Consider the following 25,827-nt stretch of genomic DNA (forward strand, 5'->3'; position numbering starts at 1 on the left):
TAAGCTTAGATAAATTTGGGAAGCGTATCCACAGTATTTGAAAAACAATTTGCCACAACACAAATACGGTGTCCAGAGGATTCGATCATTAAAATAATTTAAAAGCAATTGAGTAGCACATTACTTGATAAATCATGTGGCTTTAGAAATTGCATGACAAATTCTACTTACACAGCACACCGCAAATGGACAAGATCAGAAGTTTTAGCAACGTGTCTTGTTTCTCATGCGATAGCCGAGGAAGGAAAGACGGCAGTTGGAAGCCGCTCTCTTGTAGCTTCATCTTATCCGTGAGTTTTTTAGTCCCAGGATAAGGCGCAAACTACAAAGTGGAGTTCTTGCAATTTGTAAAAAATTACAAATTGAAAGAGGCCACGTTGACTGAACTTTTGTTCAAGAAAATCAATATGGCGGAGAGAAAGAACAGGAAGTCACGTGGGCTTTTTAACTGTTCTATCCAGTTCCCCTCCTCCGGTACTTGGTCACGCAACCTTTATGTTTCCTTTCTTTATTTCTGCACAGCTCATCTATCAAAATTATCTATACTTTTTCTTAACGTTTTCATTTTTTCTGAATTAATTTAGAGGAGTGATTTATCTGTTAGCCTAGTAATATTTTTTTTGTCAGCTTATGAATTGTTTGATAAGAAAATCTATCCGAAAAATTCTCTATTCAAGACTTTGTGGTATTTCATAGACACTTTTTAACAAAAAAGAAAAGTTTATGCCTCCAAGTTTTGAAAAAATCATGCTTACAAGACCTAAAGATTTTACAATCTTTTAAAAACTTCTAAACATTTTAGCGGGGATTTTTGGTCACGCTTTTTGATCCGGGACTTGTTCGCTCGAATTTTTCTATAAGGCATATTATGATTGGATAAACGTGTTCCAAATTTGGATAATGAGTTGTTAGACCAATTAGAATGGGCGTTATATTGAAATTTTTCTGCAGCAGTGTTTTGGAAGCGTGTACCACTCGTGAGTTTCGTGAGCAGCAAGATTTGTGCCGAAGTTAGTCCCTTCTTTCTCTTTTCGTCGTGAGGCCATGAAATCGTCAAATAAAGACGATGCTTCATCTTCTGAGCAAGACGAAGAGGATGCCGCAGTTTTTATTTATGATCGTAGAGCTGGTAGCAGGCCGGAAGAAAAGATTCAGTTAGGCGGCATATTCAATTTTACCACTTTCAAAGAAAAGACCCGAACAGTAAGCGCAGGGTTTCTTAATAATTTTAAGACAATAAGCTTATTTTGTTAAGAGCAACCTGTTGCTATCTGATTAACTTGATAATTGTTTTACAGGCTTTCAGTATCCCGGAAAATGAAACATTTGTGATAGTAACCACAAATCGACAGGAAATCTTGGATGACAAAACTTACGGTAGGAATAACGCGCGAAAATTTGATTAAAACCTGTGGCAGTAAAGTTTAAATGTCTTTATAAGTTTTTTTATAGAAGAGTTTCAATGTGGTTGATGCTTAATAATAATTTTGATAATCCCTTTAACTGCATTGTAACGTGCATATCTACATATACAACCGGTTAAATATTAAAGGCAATGTTTTTGTTTTATTTGATAGAAGAGTTGGTGGATAGCAATGAAACACTTTACATCTTAAAATCTGCTGACCAAGAACTTAGTGCACCAACTGAAGAGAGAGTGGAATATATCCCTCATTATGATACTTTGGTCAAAAGTGGCATGTATGAATATTATGCCAGTGAAGGACAAAACCCTTTGCGTAAGTACAATCATAATACCGTAGTGTTGTTATTGATATTGTCATTCAAACTCAGGCATAATGCTCATGTTGCTGTCTTTGATGGTTTTAGCATTTGCTTTTGCGGAACTTGTCGACAATGCACTTGCTGCCACTGCAGATAACGAAGGACCAAGAAAAATTGAAATAAGGCTGGTGAGTATTTTAATTTTAAATTGGAACATTTACAGCAAGGCGCCAAATGGACCACTTTATTTATTCACATTCTTTCGTGCAGATTTATCTAATCAGAAGTCAACTGCAAGCTATCCACAGCTGTTAATTGGATTAAATCTGCACAAAAGAATGTGAATAAATTAAAAGTGGTCACACATTTGGGCGCCTTGCTGTAATACCCCTCCCATCCTCCAACTGGCAGTTACCATGGGTACCAGAAGATTTTTCTCATGTGTGGTGGTATACTTAACTTCGGCCACCAAAGGCCATCGCCATAGGTGGCAAAAACTCGACTGAAATCGGAAATTGTCTAGGAAATGCCTTTGGCACCCAAATGCCTTGCAAGGATTATGCAAGCAGAAAATTGGAGGGTGTTTAAGTCGGGGCCCCCAAGGGTGATAACTTGGGCTTTCAATGACACATGAACTCTGTTTAATCAATTTTTGCTATTTTGTTCATTTGTCTGGGTTATTATTTCTCTTTTCATTTCATTCGTCTCTTTGTCCATACATTTAACACATTCATTGATTCTTCTTTTTCTCCTTTATTATCGTCATCAAAAGTTTCAAGATGCACTTTTGATTTTCTTCTGCTTCTATATGTGATAGATGTTTGATGACTCAGTTGGAAAAGCTGTAGTGTGTGTTCTTGATAATGGAGCTGGGATGACATCAAAGGAACTTAACAACTGGGCTATCTATCGATTATCCAAGTTCAATCGCAATAATGGAAAGAAAGCGTAAGTATACACATAACTCTAAAGTCATCCTTACATAGGCCATATATTGGACTGGAACTAGCTTGCAAAACAACAACAAAGGAGGCTAATGAGGTAAAATCCTTTCAAATACAAATGAAATGAAGCTCTTTTATAATGATATTCCCTGACATAAGCCTCTGTTGCAACTCACCAGTAGTTCAAGGCCAGTAGTATGAATGTGAATATACTTGTTTTACAGACTAATAGATAGTTGAATAGGGTTTAATTATATGATTTCCTAGTCCAGCAGATGTACCAAGGTCTTTGAACAGTGATATTTCATACTTTGGTGTTGGAGGAAAACAAGCCATATTCTTCATTGGGGATGCTACCCGTGTAAGCGCTTTTCAGTGATAAGGTGTTTTATTTTAAGTTTTGGGAATCATATAAACTCATTGTTTTGTCTCCGACAATTCAGGATCTTGTTAGCTTAGCCTGTCTGTCTTCTTACTGTTTGTAACGTACCAACTTATGAGCTTATTTTGTTGTTGTTTTTTTCAGATGATTACAAAGTCAAAAGACTGCAATGACATCCATGAGCTGTGTATATCACAGGCAGAATTTGAGCGAAGGGAAAAGAAAAAGGAGTCCATTTATGGTGGTGCCATACTTAACAGGAGGGTATGACCAGTAAAAATAAAGCTCAACTGTGTGATGTGAATTTGCATTCTACATCTTTTATGAAAGTAAGGCACAGTGACCAAATGGTTAGTGGTTGGAGCATTGCCAAGGTCGCTGTTCTTGCACAAGACATTTCACTCACACAGTTGCGCCTCTCTCTACCCATGGGTATAAATGGGTACCAGAGAATTGCTTGGAGATCCTGACTGAGTTCTATGGGAAGGGGCTAACCTTGGATAGACTAGCATCGTCTTTAGGGAGAGTAGCAATACTCTTACATGTAGCCACTTCTAACTACAGAAACTGGAGTTAGATGTGTGCAGTAGGGTCAATGAGCTTCTAGGCTTTTGAAGGCTTTACTGCTTTAAATGAAGCAAGTGCAAGGCATAAGATACAGCCCTGAAACACATTTTGTAACATGTTCAAAATTCTGTTGTATCAATCAAGTTGTTGCCATTCATCAGAGATAATGGGAAGCCTTTCAAATTTTTCATTGGAGTTAATTTTTTTTACCTTAAATCCACAAACTTCAGTTTATTAGTAGCATGGTACATTGTACTAACAACTTTACTTACACATACACTTTTAGGCCGGAGACCATGAGCACATCCCAGCTGATGAGGAAAATGTCAAGAGACTGGTGCAGGAGGAGGCACAGAAAGATAGCTTTACTGCTGTGGTGATAACAGGGATCAAATCAGAACACATCCTTTATCTAAAGACACATTTTAAACACTGGTGCAGGCAATTATCGTAAGTTAGTTTTTCATAATTTACTATAATTTATTTAGTAATAGATCATTAACAATACTGTATGGCATTTTTAACCTCTAAATTATCCTAGCAGCATTAGTGTAAAAAGCATTTTGGCCAGCAGCCACTTTTCCATTTTACAACTATTCCACAAGCTCACATAATGGATATAAGATGGTAGATAGCCAACTTGGCGTGTAGTGCCGAGTTGGCTAAGACTATCTCATATTCAACAAGCGTAAGTAAAATAATTGTTTTATCCCAAAGAACTGTACAATTTGAGCTCCCTGGCTGTTCATGCTGATGCATACACCTACCATATTTGTGGTCCATGGTATATGAGCTCATTGTTATTATCTATTATTAGACACATTTATCATTACTACATTCATGGTCCACGTGGAAATGACAAGCCTGTTGGTAGAGGAACCACAGCAAGCCCATTCAGAAATATTGATATACAGGTGAGGTCATGTACAATAAAACACAACTTTGTGTGATTTCTTCTTATTTGCAAAGAGCCTAAATTAGTGGTTGGTATTAATTTTGCTTAGTTGTGGTACATCTCTTTGTAACCTTCTTTAAACCACTTTTCTTGCTTCTAAATATCTTTGGGAGAATCAAGTGTTAATTGCAATCTTTTCCTTTAATGACGTTATGTTTTTTTTTTATTTGAGCTTGTGGTAAAATGTCATGTAGTAAGGAGTTGACTACTGGGTAAATTTCTTTCTTCTTAAGGTCGTTCTCTTTGAAAAAGGCAAACAAGCCAAAAGAATACAGCTGCGAGATATTGATGGTGACATGCAGACCCTGTACATCAGATCAGCAGCATCAGTGTTTGAGTTCCGTGCTCGTGCAGAGTCAGGTGGAGTGGTGGAGGGTGTCCTGCGCTACCATCCGTTCCTTTATGACAGAGAGACATACCCAACACTCGAGGGAGAAATTCCAGGTATAGCTTACCAGTAGTAACTTATTATTTGTATTTTATGCTGCTGCTAACCTATTTAGCCATATTGATTTCACATGTACAATTAAAACCTTTTCTAACAATGTTGTTATTTTTAGTTGTAGAGACTGTTGAAGAACCTGTTGACCCAGTGGAAAGAGACAGTCGAGCACCTAGAGGCAATCGCCCAATATTTGAGTGCTATTGGAATGGACGCCTTATTCCATATACTGCTGTTGATGTGTAAGTTTGAAGCTGATGAGTGGCCTTCTTTTTGAATCCAGTATTGCTACACCCTGATGTGTCTTTACCTTTAATTATCAGGCTTGAATGGTGCCAGCCCCCAAAGAAGTGGACTATTCCCCTAGAGTGTTATCACAGGTACATATCTTGAGGTTGTCACTATTAACAAGAAGTATTTACTTTTATAGAGTCATCTATTTTAACAAAGACACAGAGGAATTGCATTGAAAATCAGATTCAGATAATTATTTTTTTTATTATTTTTCAGAAACTCACTCCAGGTAGTTTTCAATAGACCATGTCCTTCTGCTCTTTTTGCAGTCATAAGCTTTACATTGTTACTTGACACTCTGCTATAGGTATAGCATATCTAAGATGGATTTCATTTTAGATTTTCAGGTTGCCTTTGGACAAATGATGCTTTTCAAGTCAGTACAAACAAGTTGACATTTATGGATTTGGAAGTCAAAATCAAAGACAAGAATACCATTTTCAGCAGAGTTATTCTGGGGCAGGTATGTTACTTTTGCATTAATTTCTTACTTGACAGTTTAAAAAGCAATGAAAATATGCGTTTAACATATGATTATGATAAAAGAAAATTTTTGTCTTCCTTTCCTTTCTGCTGTAAGGAACAAAGAGTGAACATTGCAAGAGCATTTTATGACTGGGTCAGAGAATGTCATGAAAACCATGACAAACAGGTAAGGAAAATAAGTATACTCTTTTTATTTTTCTATCTTAAAATGTATCTGTTTTTTGACTTGTGAACTTTGTATTTAGGTCAAGTTTATAGGCTTTCAAGGTCAAATTAAACGTCCAGACCTACCACAGAAGCGAAACCAAAGTCCTTGGTGTGTTTTTAACTCCATTGAGTGGGATGGAAAGATCTTTAAAGTTGGACAGTTGGTGAGCGTCTTACATATTGCTTCATATCTCTTTAGTTATAAACTTAGAAATGTCAAGTCTGGTGGATCTATATGTAGCATTATGTGACATTTGAGATATTTTGAGGGCAGTACATAATTATACCATCAGGTCAATAAAGTGTCATTTTGGTCTTAAGGTAACATGTTCGTTGAAAGACTTTTAATAGCCTTTATTTGTTGAATTTCAAGAACAGATCTTGTGATTTAAACAATTCCAATTTGATTGTAGATAAGGACACAAAGGACAATACCAATGATTTGCGGCACAGTGAAAAGATTTCTTCTTTTTGGTGATCATGATGGAGATGTGTTTGCTACTGGAGGAGAGATGGAGATAGTTCAGGTTAGTTGGACTGTTGCACTACTTTGCATTATATAGCTTGTGTTCAGGTTAGTTCTGCATTTGAGCCCAGAAACCCATCAGGCTGGAGCATGAAACAACCATGAGTATTTCTACTCCCCCTGGATGGAATGCTAGTCTATCGCAGGGTTACCCCCCAGCATAAAATTTGCAGTTACCCATTTATACACCTGGGTGGAGAGAGGCACTGTGAGAATAAAGTGTCTTGCCTAAGGACAAACACAATGACTCCCGCCATGGCTCAAACAGGGTTGGAAACTAAAATTTCGGAGCCTCCCTTGGGCGGTCTTTTTCCCCCGTTTTTTTCCCCCTTTTTTTTAAAAAACCCCCCCCCCCCCCCCCCTTTGTGTCGTTTTAAAAAAAAAATTTTTGGGGGGGGGGGGTCAAACCAGGACCGCTTGCCAGCTAGTGGTCAGAATACACAATAATTTTTTTCAACCTCTTTTTGAGTTTAAATACCAGTTAGAAAAATTCTAATAGACATCATGTGATGTTCTTCTTTGTCAGGAGCCTGTGTCTTTATATGGAGACACTAAGTTCTTTCCCTTGGCCAAGTTGGATCGATCACTGAATCTTGCTTCAATCAAAAAGTTTGTTGAAGAGGAGGAGACAAAGTAAGATTGTTCAACTGATTATGTTAACTTTGTAAATAGGATTTGATTGTATGTTTATTTTATACACTGAACACTATCTCTACCTTCAGCTAAATACTTTAGACACTTTAATAAAGTATTTCATTTCATTCATTCCATTTATGACAATCTTTACTTGTTTGTCATTCATAATAAACGTATTGTCTTGTCTTGCCTTTCTATAAAGTCCTATAGTTAACTGTTTTATGGTGGTGGTGGCTGCTTTTGGTTACTAATTGCCTGATCTTAGAATTGATAGCTTTTGCATCACTCAATGTCATGTCTTATTCGGCTCTGGAAGAGTTATCGACTACTTTGTTTTCTGAAAACATTCTTACACTGAATTGCAATCATCCTTGTCTCATCAGGTTGCCCAGTAAACTGGTGTTAGAGTGGCCAGAAAATGACAAGCTTGACCCAAACTCCAAGATACCTGCAGGGACCACCATAGGTATGGACATACTGATCAATAACAAAATAATGTTATTTTTGCTTTCAAACCCTCAACCATCTTATTCTTATAGGCAAATATTTTCTGTTTATCCGTGCTAAAAATAACCAAAAATAGAATTTTTATCGTATCCATAGGAGAAAAAATCGAACTAGAAAAGTACATCGCCATACGTAAAAAATAAACTAACACTTGATTGTGAAATGGAAAATTTTTGTGTATGGTTTAAATATTTATTACATCAATAACTTATGTCATTAGTTTTTATTTTGTAATCATGTAATGTTTGCAGTAAGTATAAATTTGTCCTAATCATTATCAGTGCTTCACAACACTGGTATTTTTGTAATTTGAAACAGGTGCCATGAAGGTAGATATTCTCAATGGAAAGGGTGAATCTGTGAGCAAATTGCCTGGTGACAGAAGAAAATTGTTGGTGGAATTAAAGGTTATCTGGCATGGTAGGATACTAGCTGCTTGAAAAAATTCTTTACTTTATGGTGAAAATTGAAATAAATGAAAAAGAAATCTTAGGGCACAAGAAGTATAAATGTACTCTGAAAAGTAAGAGACAATAATTATTTCAATTTGACGGTTTTCTTTGTGTTAAAAACAGGTAACGATAAAGACGGCGATAAAGTTATAACTAACCATGTCTGCCAACATGGAGGAAAGAGCTGGCCTTACTGGTTTAGGAAAATGGGTAGGTGTGGCTCTCCCTGTCCCCTCATTGTTTGCTTGATAATCTGTATTGATATTCTGTCAAAGAGAAATTTAATGTTGATAATCATTGCCAGGGCTTGAGACTAACGGTAGCCAACTAGCCAAAGGCTACTAAAATTTAGGTTTTGTCTACCAGGTTTAGCATTCCTACTAGCCATTTGGCTAGCTAGTGAAAAACTCGGAAAAGTCAACTGTTCTTGATAGAAATCAATATACCTGACTAGTGAAAAATTACTTTTGGCTAGTAAAATCTGACATGTCACTAGCCAATAAACCAGTGAGTTAAAACGTTAGTCTCAAGCCCTGACTGCGAACAACTTGAAATATGTATTATTTTTGATTGCTTTTGATGAATTGATATCTTTTTGACCTTGCAGAGAATATAACCCATCTTGGTCCACATACTCTTCAGCTGCAAGTATTGTTGGGAGATACTTCAACTGCTCCATCAATAAAGAGTCTTCCATGTCATCGCATCAAGTTCACTGTCACAGGTAACCAATACCTAAATCTTAAGAGGTTTAATTTATGCCAATTTTGATATAGCAGTAAGAACATTCAGTTTGGTTCTCTGACTACATCCCGTTTTTCCCCTCTGCTTGTTATCTTTTTAGAGGCTCATCCTAACAAATTTACTGTTGGAATGTTGGAGACACCACTAAGAGTAGGAGTTCCTTTCCAGGTATGAAAACCAGTTTCACTGAAATCTTGATTAACACTCAAAAATTCTTTCAATAGTTATTCAAGAATGGGTAGTGATTATTTTTTAACTTTTTTTTGCAAGATTCCTCTAAATCTGCTGGATGAATTCAACAACCCTTCCAAATTGGCAGATGAGATTACTCCAGTTTTAAGTGCAAGGTAAGATGTGAGCTGCAGCATTTTGTACAGTAGAACCCAGGCTTCCTCTTCGAGTGTGTCATTCTCAGTGCCGACACAACATGGAGGCAAGGCAGAGACTCACAGCCCACAGGACAAGTCACAGCCCCACCCCCCCCCCCCGGGCCGAGGTCCCGCCACTGAGACGAGCACGCACTGGGACGTGGATACCTGGGGTGCGGTGAAGGGCGATTCGGCCGGGGGGGAGTGCAGGAGGCGGGAGCCCAAGATGGCCGACATGGCGGGGGGAAGCGGGAGAGGGGGGGGACGATGCGAGTGGAGGGGGGCCGAGAGGAGGACACGAAACAGTCATGGGCAGGGAGAGACCAGCCAGCATGAAATAGTCCTGGGCGGTACTAGCGTTAGTGTCGAGCACTGATTCTGTCACCAGGTCCCACTCATGCAGTCTCCAAGTGCAGCCAAACAAAGACAGTGTTCTGCTGATGTGATGCAACAGCACAGCACTCGGTTCCTTCATAAAAGTGTGTGTGTGTTTAATGCAATTTTATGTTAAGCAAGGATCCCATTATTATTGTAGAACCAAACAGCAGTTTGTGATCTGTCCTTAGCATCCATCCCTTTATTGATCAATTCTCCTTTACAGTGGTCTGGAGATTACACATCAGGGAACATCAGTAAAGGGGAACAGCTTGATTGTTAAGGGTGTTGTTGCCCTAGGCTCTGTGCTATCACATGCAGGAAAGGTGAGCTTTTTACAGCTTACTCATACTTTCCTCTGATTATTATCTAACTGTGCTTTGTTATGGTCTTATGGTTCATTGGACTAAAGAGCGCCTTGTGTTTGTACCTGAGGTACCTATAGGAAAACTTAGTGTTATCAGAAAAGTGGTTTTTCCAAAGACAGTATGTTTTACCCTTAGGCTCTAAATTTCTGCCAGTGTGTATATTGGCCAGGATTGCCAGGCTCTGTTGCAGAAGCAATGTGAGCCTATAGGTTTGTGATATATTATGGTTCTGCTTGATGTTGGGAGGTTCCTTTGGGACTCAACATAAATTTGACACAGTCATAAGTATTTGACATACTCTTTGTGACTGGAGGCCTGTCTACAAAATATCAAAGACAGTGATTTTTGTATTTTTTGTGGTATTAGGACTTCAATCTAAAGATCACCCTACCTGGACTTGAAGACGGTTCACAGAGCTTAAAGATCAGGTTATTACCAGGTAATTTGCATTATAACTTTTGTAATTTTATAATTACAATTATATAATAACAAGCATCATTGAGATAATTTGAAAGCCTGTAAGCTGACACGAGTATCAGTATTTGTCAATTGTGCTGTGCTTAGAACCTTTTGGTCAAAGATTCAGTGGTGAAACTTGTTTGTCAGCTGTATTATACAGTTGCCAGACTTGAATAACCTATCCAAAGAACAAAAGACCAATAATGATTCAGCCCCACAGTGGTCACCAGTTTGCTTAGCTATCATTTCAGGAAAATCCATTTGCCATAAACAGTGCCGAGTTGTACATTTGAATGTGTGGTGGTAACTAATAGCAACTTGTTTGTATCCTTCAGGTCCCCCTGAATCATTGGTTGTTACACCAGATGGTGAAGATATCACTGTTGAAAACAACAGCCCACTTCAAGTGCACGTACAGGTCCATGACAAAGCTGGCAACCTTACAGTTCAACCCAGACTTAATGTTGTGTGCAAGGTAACAATCAATTAGCTTTTGGAAAAAAAAATCAATCCAGGACCCCTTGAAAGCTATTTTTTACTTATATGTCAAGGTTTAATACAAGTTCTTAAAATATGCAAAGGTCTTACTAGGAATTTGGAATTCAGGGCCTAAAAGATCCTTTTATTTCTGTGTTCAGAAGTTCCCCGATGTCTCCACGCCAAAATATCTGTTTTCATAGTTTTCTGTTGACCAGTTTATAATGTCACCTGCAGCGCAATAATGATAAGGCCTCCATGCCTTCCTTTCCTCTGTTGCAGCTGACAGGTACACCAGGCCTACCAACATACATAGGGGACTGCAGCTCCTCGGGGAAGGCCACTCTCTCAGGTGCAGATATCAGCCTGAAGCAAATCACCAAAAATACAAAACTCAAGGCCAAGATTGAATTACAGGTTTGTTATTGTTTTCATTTTTTTTTGCCAAACTGTTAACAAGAAATGTGACTTTTGTAAAGCCTTGTGGTGGTCAAGACAGAAATCATCATCTATCCTATTAGTGTCTAGGTGGCACAGGGTGACAGCAATTCTTTGTCACTCGCTCTGGTGGACAGCCACTCCTTCCAACTCTTCCGTTCCAGCTCCTCACTCCTTTTCTTTTAATCATTCTATGCGGAGTTGTTCTTCGACTTCCATACTTCTCCTACCCACTGGTAGCCAAAACAGAGACAGGCCATTATAAAACAAAAGTAAACTAATATTGTTCCTCTCATAGACTGAAGTTGTATCAGGCAATGTTGCAAAAAGCACTGCATTTGTACGATATTGACATTGAACAGGACAAAACTATAAACATAACAGGAAGTCAAAGCATTTCATGTAACAGTTGATTTGGTCATCATTAGCATCACAAGGAGGTTGCTGCAGTGGAGAAGACCATTGTTGTAGCACCCAGCAGCAAAGCAGCAGTACTTGAAGTGTTTCACCAACCAGCTGACGACAAACCAAAGAAGAAGGTAGAGGATGGACAGGAGCTGTCTTGTGTGGCTGGACACATGTTGACTGGATTGAGTATGTACTATAATTTATCAAAGAAATACACTTGAAAAGTTTTAACAGGACTCTAACCAACATACATTCCTGTGAATGTTGCGTTTGAGCCTCTTGACTAAGTGGCTGACTTGCCTGCTGATGAGGTACAACAGTTTTTTTTAGAAACTAATAACTTTGCTTTCAAGCCTCCTCTCTGTCTCAATGTCCCTTTTATTTCTGTATCTCTTCTGTATTGATCATTTAATTAAAGTTCTGGTCATTTTAAATTTGTTTATTTGAAGTGTACTTCCCTGAAAATTTAACTACAGTAATTTTAGTTAAGAATGGATGCTTCCTTACCCAGTAATGTCATCTATTTGCTGCCAGGTGTCTCACTGTTTTGTTTGCAGGCTGAAACAAAACTGAACTTTCTACAGACATTTCAGTGTATGTGTGCCGTGCTAATCTGAATTTCTCTTTTATTTCCTTGATTGATAGGTTTTAGAATTCTTGATGAAGGTCAACGAGAAGTGAATATTGACAACTCTTTGGCTAGTAGATTTAAGGTGTGTAAACAGTGTGATGTAATAGTTACAAACTGGATAGTACCTGTAATAATTACAGGTACTATCCACTACTTATTGATTGATGTATGGTGAAATTCTATTTAACTGACTGCAGGAGTCATATTACTACAAAAAATCTCATTAACTGTCATTGTTTTTGCAAAGTACTTTTATTTTTAATGTATTCACTCTCTAGGTAAACTGGACTCCCAAAGTTTCTAAAGACATTATCAAGCAAGGGATTCTTCCAGATGTCAAGGTGATTGACTTAGCCCTTCTTTCTCTAATTAGCATGTTCTGTCAATGTGATATTGTCTGTTATTAAAAACTAGCAATGGTATATTGCAATTCCTGCATTTTGATTGGTTAACAGGCAATGGTATATGAGCTCATATACCATTCACCACAAATATGGTAGCCAAAATTCGTCAATGAAAACAGCTAGCTGGGGAACTCAAATATTGTAATTCTGTGGGGTTTTTTAATAAAACAATTATTCCACTTGCACTTGTTGGATATGAGATCGTTATAGCCAACTCATATCCAACGTGTGCTTGTGGAATAATTGTTAATATTATAAACTGAGCCATCTTGTGTCCAATACAGGCTCCACTGTCTTGTGATGAACCAAAATACTGCCAAGTAAGCATGAGTGGTGGAGCTGGACTGGAGTTTTCCTTTACAGTCAGGTATGGCTCATGTAAAACAAGTGCTGTACTTCATCTTTGTAACATTAGTGTTGTGGTCCTTAAAGGTTGTATCTCCGCTATTAATTTCTCTTCCCCAAAAGGAACATTTCTGAACAGGAACAGCGCTAAGTTAGATCCGATTGGCAAAAGATTGCTAGATTAGCCAGGGCGTGACAAAAGTGCTGTCCGATAGCCCGGGGCTAGTGGAATTATCCGTCGGGCTAGCGTATTCCGATCACGGGTTGCCCGACGGGCAAGCAACACACGGGCAAGAAACATTGTTTTTTTATGACAACCTTCAAAAAGAAATGTGCACCAGAAAAAATAAGAGGGAAAAATTTTGTGCTCGAAACTGTGACTCACTGCATCCTTGGCGACTTAAACTCCTCATGTAGTTTCATAGTCGCCAACTTGAACGTGGCGACTATATTCCTCTGTGTTAAGATGAGTGACGGCCATTTTCTGAGGTATTGTGTCCTTCCAGAAAATTATATTGGAAGATCTTTGCTTCTAAAACATTCAAAATAAGAAAAGAAGTCATAGTGCTCCAATCCATGGTATTGCTTTGCCGTAAAGTACTCCATCACTTCGTAAAACTTGCAAATGGCTGACCATTTTTAAAAATGCCCCGAAATGCATTGCAGGCATTGGGTGCGTCATGTATGCTTATGAATTGTGTCTCTTGAAATGTATCCTTCAGGATCCTTCATATTTGTAATCCTCAACATTTAGCTACAAAGTTAGTTGCCACAAAATCTTAATAATGTGTTTGTTTTAAATCTTGTGGTAAGATTATTTTCTTTTTCTTTTTGAATGTTTATGTATTTATTGTCTCCAAAGGAAGAACAATTAGAAATTCGCATATAATTAATTATGCAAATTACCTTCGGGCTAGCTCCTCAGAGCTTTGGGCTAGTAAGATAAAATAACAGCTTGCCCAAAGGGCAACCTGACTTTTTTATTTTCCTCTCAATCGCTCTAACTGGCGTGACTTTGTGGATACCCTATGCCCTTACTTAAAACTATGGGGTTGAAAGAGAGGGAATACAACATTTAAATTTCAAAATGCATAGTTATATATCATGAAATTGTTGTTTACTCTTGACTTCTTAGAAGAAAAGGGATGGTAATGTAGCATTGACTGTAGTTTGTTGTTTGCATACTGGAAGCATCATACATGTCTACATTGTCTGGAAGTATTTATTTGCAGGCCTCAATTCTTGTGTAGAGAAAAATGTTACACTGGCAGATAGGAACACTCTCATTCGCCCTCTCATATTTGTCCTGTTTGTAAACATTTTTCCTTTCTATTTTTTGCAAGACCTCTTGCTGATGTGCCTGAGATCCTGAAGTGTTCGTGTGATGAGCCTCGCATGAGATTAGGTGAACCTTTAGCATCTGATATTATCTTGTCAGTAACTGACAAACATGGCAACAAAACCGGAAAGGTGAGCACATCTATCTTTTAAAGAGAAAGAGATCTTTAAAGATACTACATCTAAAACTGTAAAAACAAAAACTTGGAAAAGGATTCAGGCTTCTTTTTCGCTTTCACCTTTCTTTTTCGCTTACCGCCGCCTGGTTAGCTCATTATCATTATCATCATTACCTGTATTTTATCATTTCAAGGGTTTTCTTAAACAGGTCACAATGGACCATGACTCATGGAGGCTTCACAGCTTGTGGTTTTAAATCCCCTTGAAGCCTAAATTTCTTCAGGCTTTCCTTACTATTGTTCTTGTATAACTGCAAAGATACCTTGTCACTCGTAGTTCAGATATATAATTTGCTTCAAAGATCTATGTACGATGTAGGTTCAGTCACTTTAAGAACTCTAGTTCTCTGCATTTTATAAGACACCTATATTGCCTTCATTTGGCATGTCCATAAATTTGTTATTTTGTATTTATTTACAGCTGCCAAGCAATGTATTGCCAGAATTTCATGTTTCTTCAGATGGATTAAAAGAACGTGAAGTGCAATTAGGATTCACTGCTGTGAGTGTTGTATATTGTACTCAGTCTGTTGCACCTGATGGTCAATTTTTTGTATGTCTACAGAGCTTTTATTCCAATTTATCAAGTATCTTCTCCACAAAAATATATTTTGTAGGATGGCAATATAGTGATCAAGAACATTCAATTTGAAGATGGTCCGCTTGGACACAAAGAGCTCACCATAAAATGGAAAGGAATCAAGTCTTATCAAAGATTAGAGGTAACTGAACATCAAAGTAAGAACTGTGAGACTTGTCTGATTTAAGGAAGTGCCAAGAGACTAGAAAATGTGTTTGAAAATGTGTCAATTTTTAGCTGTTAATCCATGCAAATTTATTACTTCCTTATTGTGTTGTTGTATGATTTTCAAAACAGGTTACCTCCGGTCCACCAGCAAAGCTCAAGATTCTAGAAATTGATCATTCTGAGGTACATCATTTTTGTAATGAGTATTTGAAATTTTACAAATAAACATTAAAATTTGTGCCTCTGTCCACTTCAGGGGGTTTTCGGCAAATTTGTGTTGCTTGTGAAGTTCCTACAGTTCGATATGATGTTTAAAATTAATTGCTGAAGGCACAAAAATGTCTAAGTGTACTGTAAAAACTATTCTACATAAGCTTAGTTGAGTGCATTTTCTCTGCATATTGTACAGCCGCTGTCAGTGTACAACGACACCAGAATGCCAATGCCACTGACTGTGCAGCTATGTGACAAGCTTGGAAACCCTTCAGATGAGCAGAATTTTAAAGTGGTCCTTAACTGTGACAGAGGAATTAAGGTAAAAATATCAAATATAACTACAGTACGTGTGCTGTGAGAATTGGATAATACTAAAAGATTGAAATAATAAAGAAGAGAACAGTTTCGTTGCTAAATCAGTTTTTGTTTATTGTTGGACAGTTGACTCCAACACCTGCAGGTCAGAAGACAGACGACAAAGGCCAGGCCACCTTTGGTCATCTCACTGTCAACGCTGTAAGGTACAGACACACTCAGTGTTTTGTTGAACCGCAATTCCTTATAGTAATCCTAAATAGTTAGCCTGCGTAGCAAGCATTCCTGCCTTTAGTGTTCGTGGAAATTGAGGGAGAGTAAAGATAATATAAAGAGGAGCCTGTGTTTTTTCACCCTCCCCTCCCCCCAATTGCTGCATGGCCAGAATGTGAGAAACTATTTTTTCCTACGGGAACGCTTGCTACGCAGGTTACAGTACTAAATAGTCCAGCCTTTTTACAGCAAGCCTTTCTTGTTTGCAAATGCTACAATACACGCCGACGTAGATATGAAGCAGTTTTGTAGTTCTTTCCCGAGATTGTGTCGCAACCACGGTGAATTTTATTGTAACGCAAATGAGAAAAGTTAACTATGAAAAGAGACTATTTTGACTTGGTTTTGACCAAGCCTCCTGGCAGAGAGCAGGATATAATTTCTCCTTTTATTTCAGGTTGTGAATGCGAAGTCAGGTCTTGAGAATAAAGCAACTGATCACAGAGCCGAAATTGTCACATGTCACTTCATTACCTAAACTAATACTATAATATATGTAAAGACCATACGATAATTTTTATTTTTTTCACAGAGGAATGTATGGAATACGAATCAAGGCTCTCCTCGGAAGAACAGCAATAGATGCACCAACTATTAATGTTAGGTGAGTGGTATTCAAGGTTACGTTATTATACATTACATTTAACTATACTTTCCTAGCAGTTAAGGAGTGAATTATGGATTGTTGTTGATTTCAGAGTGGAACCAGATCCGTCCAAGGCTGTAAAGCTGACGGTGACATTTGACTCCAAGGCTCCGTGTGTGGTAGGAGAGTTGTTACCAGGTAAGAAACACCTGTATAACCTGCACAGTGATTGGATCAACACTACGTTTGTAGTAGGTTCATGCTACTGACATGATATTAAGGGTTACCTTAACTTGTAGTCAAACTACATTTTAATTTCCCATACACTCTGTTAATTTTTTTCATCCCATTACCTTACTTTGGACAGTCATTTCATACATCACCCTCACTATCTTGGTGCAGTAATAAAGGAGATTGTGTCCACCCTCACTGTCTTGGTGCAGTACTAAAGGTGATTGATTGTTTGTTCTTTCAGCTGTGTCAGCTCATGTGGTAGGAGAAGATGAGGCTGTGATGAAGGCAGCGAGTGCTAAAGACTTAGTATTGAAGATATGGCACTCCAAGGATGGCCCAGTATCTGAGAAACCCCCAGCTAGGGTGAGAACTATTTAAGGCTTGTGTAATCTCTGTGTGGAATCAAATTCAAATCGAATTTTGCTTATAATGAATGAAATACAATTTAACTTGATACACAGAGTTTTCCCAGCAATCCAATATTCATTATGCAGTGTCTCTACTGTGCCCTCCGGTACTAATAAAGAGATTTAGGAATTTTTTGGAATGCATTCATTTAACAGTTTTAAGCGCCTTTTCGTTTACATATTTCAATGGAAAGTTAGTCTCGAGAATTGCCAGGTTATTTTGCCTCTCGATAAAGGTTAATAAAGAGGGTAGTCTTTTAAAATACTAGGTAAAACACTTCCCAGTTCTGCTGTATTAGCCTGCGTGGCCGGCGTTCAAAAGGGAAGGAGAAAGGAAGGAGAAGGGTAGTTCGAGCGCGAAGCACGAGGTGCGAGGAGAGAGCGAGCGCGATCAGGGAAGGGGGGAAGGGGAATGCCTGCCCTGACGCTATTGTTTTTTTTTTCATACCGCCTCTAAAGTACGTGTCATCTGCTTGCCCTCTGTTTTACGTCTGGCTGTCAAAATTATCCAATCTGATCGGTGCCGATTTTCGCAGGGAATAAAACCCTTCACTGCTCGAATTGCCTTTCTAATTTCTTTTCTTCTCGTCTTCTTGTCAGAAATATGGCAAAACAAAATCGTTTCACGGTAGATCAGGTCAGATATATCTTCCTTGCACCTTTCAACTGCAGATTTGTTACGAAAAGTTGCCGTTCTGAGACTGAGAGAACGTTTATTTCAATCAAGCAGCGTTTGGTGTTCGAGTTTATGGCGTCGGGTTGCAACCGGCCGTGACCCAAACAACTTTATAACTCACAGCGTGTGTAGCGCTTACCGGCTGCTATAACTTGTTATTCTTCGCAAATTCAGTAGTTTGATACCAAATCCTACAACGGCCGATTTCTTTCAAAAAATCAACCGCTTCGCAGAGAAATCGCTCATAACATTCGCCATTGGATTCATCTGCATTGAATGAAAGTTGAGAACAGACCACAGCCATCAAATTAATCGATTGAATGACATACATCTGACTGATCAGAACAATTAATTTTCACACTCTTTGAATTCTGACCAATCACGATTTTTGCGTCCAGAATCTGGACGTAAAAAACGACAAACACAATAGCGTCAGGGCAGGCGTTCCCCTTTCTCCCTTCCCCGATCGGGCTTCGTGCTCTCTCACTCGCACCTCCTGCTCGAATTCCCCTTCTTCTTCCCCTTTGAACGCCGGCCACGCAGGCTACTGCTGTATAGGATTTTTTTTGTTCATATGTGAATGCGTGTCCTGTCTAGTTCAAAGGCTGCTAACACTTGTATTTTCTCTTCAAGGCCACAACTTTGTACCCATCTAAAAGAAAAGGTTCAGATAAAGAAGGCGAATTCTACTTTAGGTATGTGCTGTTTACAGTGGATCTGATTTTTAGACTCTATTGCGTGCTTTCTTTGGTTTTATTTCAACAAAACGTCTCCACTGGTTTGTCAGTTAACTGAACATACCATGTGCTTTCCTACGTACTAGGGACCTCAAAGTACCTGATGTGGCAGGGCCCTATTGTATGGTGGTACAGTTTGGATCAGGAGGAGCCGTGACCCTCACAAGTAAACCGGTGAGAGGACTTTTGTAACAAATAAAAAACGTGGAAGTGTTTGATTAATGTGGTGCACCATATAACCATAGTAGGATGGTAGGGATGTTTAAGGCCACCTTTTCGTGGACTTAATTTTTTTTTAATTTATTCAATCCACAAAAAAGTGGCCTAAAACATGCCTATCATGCTACTAACCATGCACTCATTGGTTGTCAATGATTCACTTGTAAGCAAACAGGTCAGTGTTCTATATAGTTAAGTGCTAGAAGCTGAGTCAAAGATATACAGAGGAGTTACGTGTTCACATGATATCTGTTACAGATCACGTTCACTGCAAAAGCTGGTCTTCCTGTGAAGCTTGAACCAGAAACGATTCCTGCTACTCCAACTGTGTCCAACACACAGAGGACTAACGGCCGAGTACTGGTCAAGACACTCAAGCTTCAGCTCAAGGTATTATTCGCTTTTTTTGCCTTAATGTGAAACTTAAAACTACATATTAGGAGACGTTTCAGTTCAGAAAAGCGTATTCAAAATCCAAGACAGTCCCACCGGTGTTAGTAACAAACTGTAAACATCCCTTTCTTGCAGGACAAATTTGACAACTTGACTGGCGAGAACCTGAGAGGTAAAGTACTTATCAAGGTGACCACTCCATCAGAAGGCATTGATGAGATTCCTGCCCTGGCAGGGAATGTGTACTCCATGGAGGTACCCCTCTTCAGGGGCGTGGCCACTGTTCAGAATCTGCTCATACAAGAGAACACTGCTGGCAAAGATGGACAGGAATACCTTCTCAACTTTGAAACTCAGATCCCTGCCAACGCCTCGCCTCATCCTATTCCACCGTTCACACTGGCTTTCTTGTTTTACAATGGTAAGCTTCTGTGACCTGAAGTCTGTGACCTGTGATTTGTAATCTGGGACCTGTGTCCTGTGACCTTATGACCTGTAATCTAGGACCTGTGAACTTGTTATCTACAACTTACTGTAGTTATGTTGCTGCGGTTAACGTAAGTCCTGGTATGTGTATTGTTCTGCTTGGAGAGCTAACGTAACACAAGGAATCTTTTACTTGTTTTTTAAGATGTCAGGAAACAGCAGCAGATGGCTCAGCTGACAAAAGAAAGAGATCACTTGTTTGAGACGATTCGCACATACCGCCTTCTGTTTGAAACTACACGACAACTTATCAACGAGATGCAAGGTACAGTGCCTGCCAGGCGTGCAGGTTATGAGTTATTCTTTGAGGGTGGGGGTGGGGGCTAAGACTGAGGATGTAACAGACACTCTTGAGGTAAAGAGATGTTAATAAGTAGGTCAGTTTAGTGGTGACTGCAGTAGATTTTTAATGGCTGCTGTTGTACAAACTAGCAAAGCCATTTCAGAGATAAAAAACGCCAACCAGTCGTAACTGGTAAAAGGGGAGGAAAAATCACAAGAGCCAAACTACTATTGGTTTTGGTTTTGCATTCGATTGGCTGAATAAAGGGTATGAACTTTTTTAAGCTAACTAGAAGCTAATTCACTGGACAGCTGTTACAATGGGATTTAAAAACATTTACTTATAGTAATTGATTTTTTTTTAAAATTTAGTTTCAGTACATGAAGCCTCTTTACAAGAACAAAAGCTTAGAGGAGAACTAAGGAAACAGAACATTCCAGCAAGTAGCTTAGCAACGGTAAGAAACAAACAAGTGTGGTAACTAAAGAGAGTTAGCCATGTTGTAACATTAAATTTATCATCTTAAACCTTACCGATTTGCAATGGATGAACATACTTTCAAGTAGAAGGAAACGACCCAGTAATGTGGTGTAATACCGCTGATCAGTAGTTTTCTGTTACCAGCCTGCAGCAGTGACGTCACTTATAGACGACATGTCTAGAAAGCGAGACCAGATCGCCAGCACGCCACGGAGACAGTGTCTCTTACATCCGGGACCAAGGGGAGACTCGGGAATTCTGGGAAAGGTTTGTAGAATTGAGATCTTAGGCCCGGGCCAAACGTCGAACTTCGCATCAAGTCGAACCTAATGCAAATGATCAAAACCTATTGTTTTTGGTCATTTGCATTAGGTTCGAATCATGTGAAGTTCGATGTTTGGTCGACAGAACGACTTTTACAAAGTGTAGCCCGGGTCTTACTGCCGTCTTGGAAAGTGTCCATGTGCAAGTTTCATTTTAGTAACGAGCCCTAAAATATCGTAAAGCGAACAGGCGGAGTGAGTTTAATGGTACTTAACGAAAAGGGAAAAAAAGTCCTACATGTGCTTTCCGTCGTTTGAGGTTTTCTTTTAAAATTATTATAATTTACGTTCTAGTCCGGTTGAGACCATATTCGCATATATATATATATCTTTCCATTTAAGTTTCAACCAATGTGTAAATCTCAGAAATAAACTGCAATTTAAAAAATAAAACTTAAGGTAAACTCTAATGATGATCGAACAGATCGAAAACGTTTAGCATCAATTTTAACAGCTTTTACCTTAAGTTTTATTTTTTAACCTTTTATCGGCGAAATGTATATAAACTGCAATTTGTATCAAAATTTAAGTGAAAGTTTCTTGCTTTGTTTGGTCTCAAAGTTAGCCATTTTCATTCCATAGCACATTATATGCGGATGAATTCCCTTGCTTGTCTTGATAGCATTTTTGTGTTTGTACGAAACAAACTGTTTTTGAGACCCCAAATACGTTAAAATTTGTGTTTGTTTCATTGCGTCCTAAAAAAATATTTTTTTACCAGGCAGCAAAAAAACTGCCACGCTGTTGTTTTTGAGTAAGTGTTACCTAAGATTTACAGTGGCACTTAATTTTCTGTCCCTACCCCTGCAGGTAGCTCATTTAGCTCAAGTTGTGGATGATGACGTCGCGCGAGTGTTGTCATGGCACATGGCTTCTGATATGGATTGTGTCGTCACTCTTACAACTGACAAGGTTTGTTCAATAAGCAACACTTGCACTTGCGTTGTAACAGTTTGTCTCCCGATTAAATTCTTCTTTTTACAACAGGCAGTTTGACTGTAATTTATTGTAAGAATTGAAGTAAAATTATGGGGAGCAGGGATGGTGCAGTGGTGAAAGCCCTCGTCTTACACCAGTGTGGCCCGGGTTCAATTTCCTGACTCGGCGTCATATGTGGGTTGAGTTTGTTGTTGGTTCTCGTCCTTGCTCCGAAGGTTTTTCTCCCTCCACAAAAACCAACACTTTTAAATTTCAATTCAGTCGGGAGCAGTGGATAAGGAGCCACACTTGATCTGTGGATATGCCACTGCAAATTCCCATTTATTTTTTGTTGTTATATTATTAATTATTGTAGGCAAAGCAAGTATACCGTGATTCAAATGGACAACAACAGGTTCTTCCCTTGGACTCCATATTCAGACGGAGCTTACCAGAGTGGAACAGGTTGGGTGCTAACTGAGCTAGTTTGTTTGTCTTATTTACTGCTTGCCTGTCTCTATCAATTCATTGTGTTTCTTGGTTGGTTGTTAGACCTCTGCCACATGTACGAGGAGGATCAAGCAACTACAGTCCGACTGGGAACCCTGTGTACGCACGAGATATGCTGCTGTTCCCTGCAGAAGGAGACAACTGCAAGCTGGGTAAAGAGACACAGTCATGCTAAAAAACATTACGCTTGATTTTGTTGAGCAGTAAGCGGTAATGACCTGGAATTATTAGGAAGTGGTGAGAATATGGATTGCAATTTATGAAAACTGGCAACGAGATGTAAAGCTTGCAGAGGTCGTGTGGTTATATGGGATGTGTTTGATAGATTTGCGTATCTTCAGTGTGTGCTGAACGCAGTGTTCCTTTTTGAATGAATGATATAGCTGCTTATTATATAGCTGCTTTTTAATACGATATATAGCTGCTTTTTAATACGGCAACGCTTGATTGTTACCGCGGCAACATTACTGCGTGGTAAGATTTTTCTGAGCTAGTATTTTGCCCAGAACCAATGACTTAGTGATGGAGGATATTCTGAAGTGTTATTTTTCCTGCTTTATTTGATTGCAGTGTTTGGTATGCTGCTCGGAGACACCTTGATCCTAGATGACCTTGACTGTGCAAATAGATACAGACAGGAGGTAAGTGGCATAAGAACTCAACAGTACCTTGACAGGACAGTCCGGTTCAGTTATACCTCACTTGTATATTTTATTTGTGCAGGTTGTGAAGTACACCCACTGTCCTACAATTCTCACCAGGACTGGAGATCGCATTAGGAGTAATGGTAAGTAAAGGTGATGGTAAGGTGACATATGCTGTATACACCTCATTAGTTAGTTATTAACTAAGCTGGTTTGTTCTTTTTGTCAAGGAAAATTTGGCGGTCTTCAGAATAAAGCTCCTCCTTTGGAAAGAATGCGCGGCGCGGTATTCGCAGCACCGCTTCCGCTTGCTTTTCATTCACTTACAACACAGATCGGTGAGTATTGGAGGAGCCCACCAACTTTGACATTCAGCGTCCATTTTATTACAGTGAAATGCATCTAAGTCTCGCAAATTTAATATACAGTCAACTCTCTCTTAACGGACACCTCTATAAGACGGACACCTCCAAAAGACGGACACCTGGTGATGGTCCCTGCCGTTTTTCAGCCATTTTACTGTAACCAAATTCCTTCTAAGACGGACAACGGACACTTTGAAATCATTAACGGACACTTTAGAAGTGTTTCTTTGGCATGTTTTATTAGTGAAAATACTGTCAAACTTCGCAAAGTTAGTCAGTGCCCTAAGGATGCGTGTATACCAAGCTTACTAACCACAAACGATGACGCTTTAACGGATCACTTCTTTGCTTACGTATATGGACACTAAAGAGGTCGTTCTCTAGTTACGTGCAGTATTACAGTTTGCAGAAGCTCTCAATTTTTGCATTAAAAAGCAAATACGGTCCTTTTATTATTTTAGTCTTGTTGCAGTTAGCAAAGGTTTGTTGCACTGTGGAAAGGTTTAGCTTTATTATCTCTATATTACTGGTGTCATGTTACCTCGACTCTCTACAGAGCGGACACCTCTCTAAGACTAACCTGCGATCAGGCGGACAGCTGCGGCCGGTCCCGAAGGTGTCCGTCTTAGAGAGAGTTGACTGCATACCTGTTTATTTTTCAATCTTCCCGGCCGGTGAAGTAAAAAATGTTGTCCAATATCAGGTAATCTCGTAAGAGAGAAAAACTCCTTCACTTGAGCAGACATAGCTCCTTCTGTAAATGTCGCGGTCATGAATATCTAGTGTTGGTTTAACATAATTTTAATGTCTTGCCGCTTATCAATGGTTCTTGTGTCTTCTTTTTTTGTGTGCTCACAGATCAACTCCAGGCCTATAAACAAGCTGTATTGAAACACACACAAGCCAAGGAGGAACTTTCGGTAAGTCAACTCAGCACGTGTGATTCACGTGTGCACCATGCGTGATTCACGTGGTACTAATACAACGTTTCATTTTTTTCTGTCTCGTAGCTACAGTTACAGCACGGTCAAACTGAGGAGATGAAAGTGAAACATCGTGAGTGCAGAGAAGCGGAAACTCAGTTACGCATGATCGAGGAGCGCCTGGGTATGACCCCAACACAATACAACATGCCACCCTCCCCAGCCACCATGTTAATGACGGAACTCAGCACACCTCCAGCAAGAACAGCTACCTCTCGTCGCGCGGGCGCACGAGCTGCAGCAGCCGCTTCCGCTTCACCGGCCTTGTCAGCTCCAGTCGTGAACGGCACGAATAACACTTCGGCAACCACGAGTTCTCCGCGAACGAGACGAGGCGCACCGGTCGCTTCCGAAGACGTACGTTCCAGTAAACGAACGCGGAGATGAAAGGATGGACCGTTTTTATTATTTTCGTTTGACAATTTCTGTTCGGCTTAAAAGTGCTCATTCTGTGACCGTACAAAGACTTTTAACGAACAGTACTTCTATTTCACGTCAAAAGACATCGTAAAAAATATTGAATGCAAAGTAGCTCTGTTGGTACAGACGGCCCTTGTTTGGAAGTGGAACAAAACCAAGTTCAGTACGATCAGCTTCTTGGCGCTTAAAACATCCCAGGGATGAATTTTGTGTACGCCATCTTGAATGATACGGGTTGTTAAGGAAGCGCTCGAACATTTCCCTAGTATTTATTGGCCGACGATGAATTATTTGTGCTATCAAACTAGTTTGTCTTAGAACCGACCATGCTCAATTTTTTTAAGATGGTGTCCATAATAGTTCTGATTTAAAATATGTAACATGTTTTTGTCTTCCCTTCCTTGTAAGAGTCCTCTGTGTTAGCTGTTGCATTTCCACAGAGCGTAGACGATGCATTACTATTTATTTGGAACATTTACTTTGTAATAGTTGCATTTTAATTTAGCGGCGAACTCGTTGTAAAGTAATTTCTTTTTTAGTGAACGCCTATTTATTCCATGATCCTCTTGTTAAAACATATTACTTGGTTGGGCTTTCGGTACTTATACCCTCAACTTGTCTGCGGTTCGTGGTAATGTTCAATTTGTCAGTAAATCTAACTTTTACATTGACCATCGCATCGACTTTATAAAATTTTTATGAGAAAAATATGTGAAAACGCTATGACAGCAATAAAAACGAAGTTTATGTAGCAACCCCTCGAGTTCTCTTCTAACAACTTAAATAGTAAGGTTTTGTTTCCCTCACAGGGTTGCCCGGATGCGAAATGATGAAAAAAAATTAGAAATTCTCATTTCTCCTCCTTTTTCCTTTTAAGCGGATGCTGAAGGCCGCTAATATATCTGACAATTTGTATTTATTTGGTCAGGGAAATTTTATTTTATCATGGAAAAG

At 39.0% G+C, this 25,827-nt stretch overlaps 2 protein-coding genes across 3 annotated transcripts in view; one reads left to right on the plus strand and one right to left on the minus strand.

Moving 5' to 3' along the window:
* The window catches only part of LOC144665856 (dolichyl-diphosphooligosaccharide--protein glycosyltransferase subunit STT3A), a 42,369-nt gene extending 41,952 nt beyond the window's left edge, over positions 1-417 (minus strand). For both annotated transcript variants that reach the window (XM_078527134.1, XM_078527133.1), the window contains exon 1: positions 172-417. In XM_078527134.1, the coding sequence (XP_078383260.1) occupies positions 172-283 (112 nt within the window). In that variant the 5' untranslated portion in view covers positions 284-417. The remainder of the gene's footprint in view (positions 1-171) is intronic.
* A 550-nt stretch (positions 418-967) lies between these two features.
* Positions 968-25,628, plus strand: LOC144665854 (structural maintenance of chromosomes flexible hinge domain-containing protein 1-like). The gene is made up of 55 exons (XM_078527132.1): positions 968-1,203; positions 1,299-1,377; positions 1,578-1,739; positions 1,831-1,913; positions 2,543-2,673; positions 2,937-3,030; positions 3,196-3,315; positions 3,905-4,068; positions 4,436-4,532; positions 4,807-5,017; positions 5,134-5,257; positions 5,339-5,395; positions 5,649-5,772; positions 5,890-5,961; positions 6,041-6,166; positions 6,416-6,529; positions 7,055-7,161; positions 7,548-7,630; positions 7,990-8,091; positions 8,247-8,333; positions 8,731-8,847; positions 8,968-9,035; positions 9,138-9,214; positions 9,837-9,936; positions 10,345-10,417; positions 10,773-10,912; positions 11,197-11,331; positions 11,781-11,946; positions 12,406-12,473; positions 12,670-12,732; positions 13,080-13,162; positions 14,484-14,610; positions 15,079-15,159; positions 15,275-15,379; positions 15,535-15,588; positions 15,815-15,940; positions 16,063-16,142; positions 16,742-16,813; positions 16,908-16,993; positions 17,271-17,392; positions 18,746-18,807; positions 18,936-19,023; positions 19,327-19,458; positions 19,597-19,882; positions 20,093-20,212; positions 20,602-20,687; positions 20,855-20,977; positions 21,844-21,945; positions 22,328-22,416; positions 22,504-22,613; positions 23,032-23,102; positions 23,185-23,248; positions 23,336-23,443; positions 24,329-24,390; positions 24,481-25,628. Exons 1-55 carry the CDS (start codon positions 1,045-1,047, stop codon positions 24,838-24,840), a joined length of 6,102 nt encoding a protein of 2,033 aa, XP_078383258.1. The 5' UTR covers positions 968-1,044; the 3' UTR covers positions 24,841-25,628.
* The last annotated feature ends 199 nt before the right edge of the window (positions 25,629-25,827 follow it).

This window comes from Oculina patagonica, chromosome 9, assembly GCF_052425735.1.
Source record: "Oculina patagonica isolate OP01 chromosome 9, crgOcupat, whole genome shotgun sequence".
NCBI lineage: Eukaryota > Metazoa > Cnidaria > Anthozoa > Scleractinia > Oculinidae > Oculina > Oculina patagonica.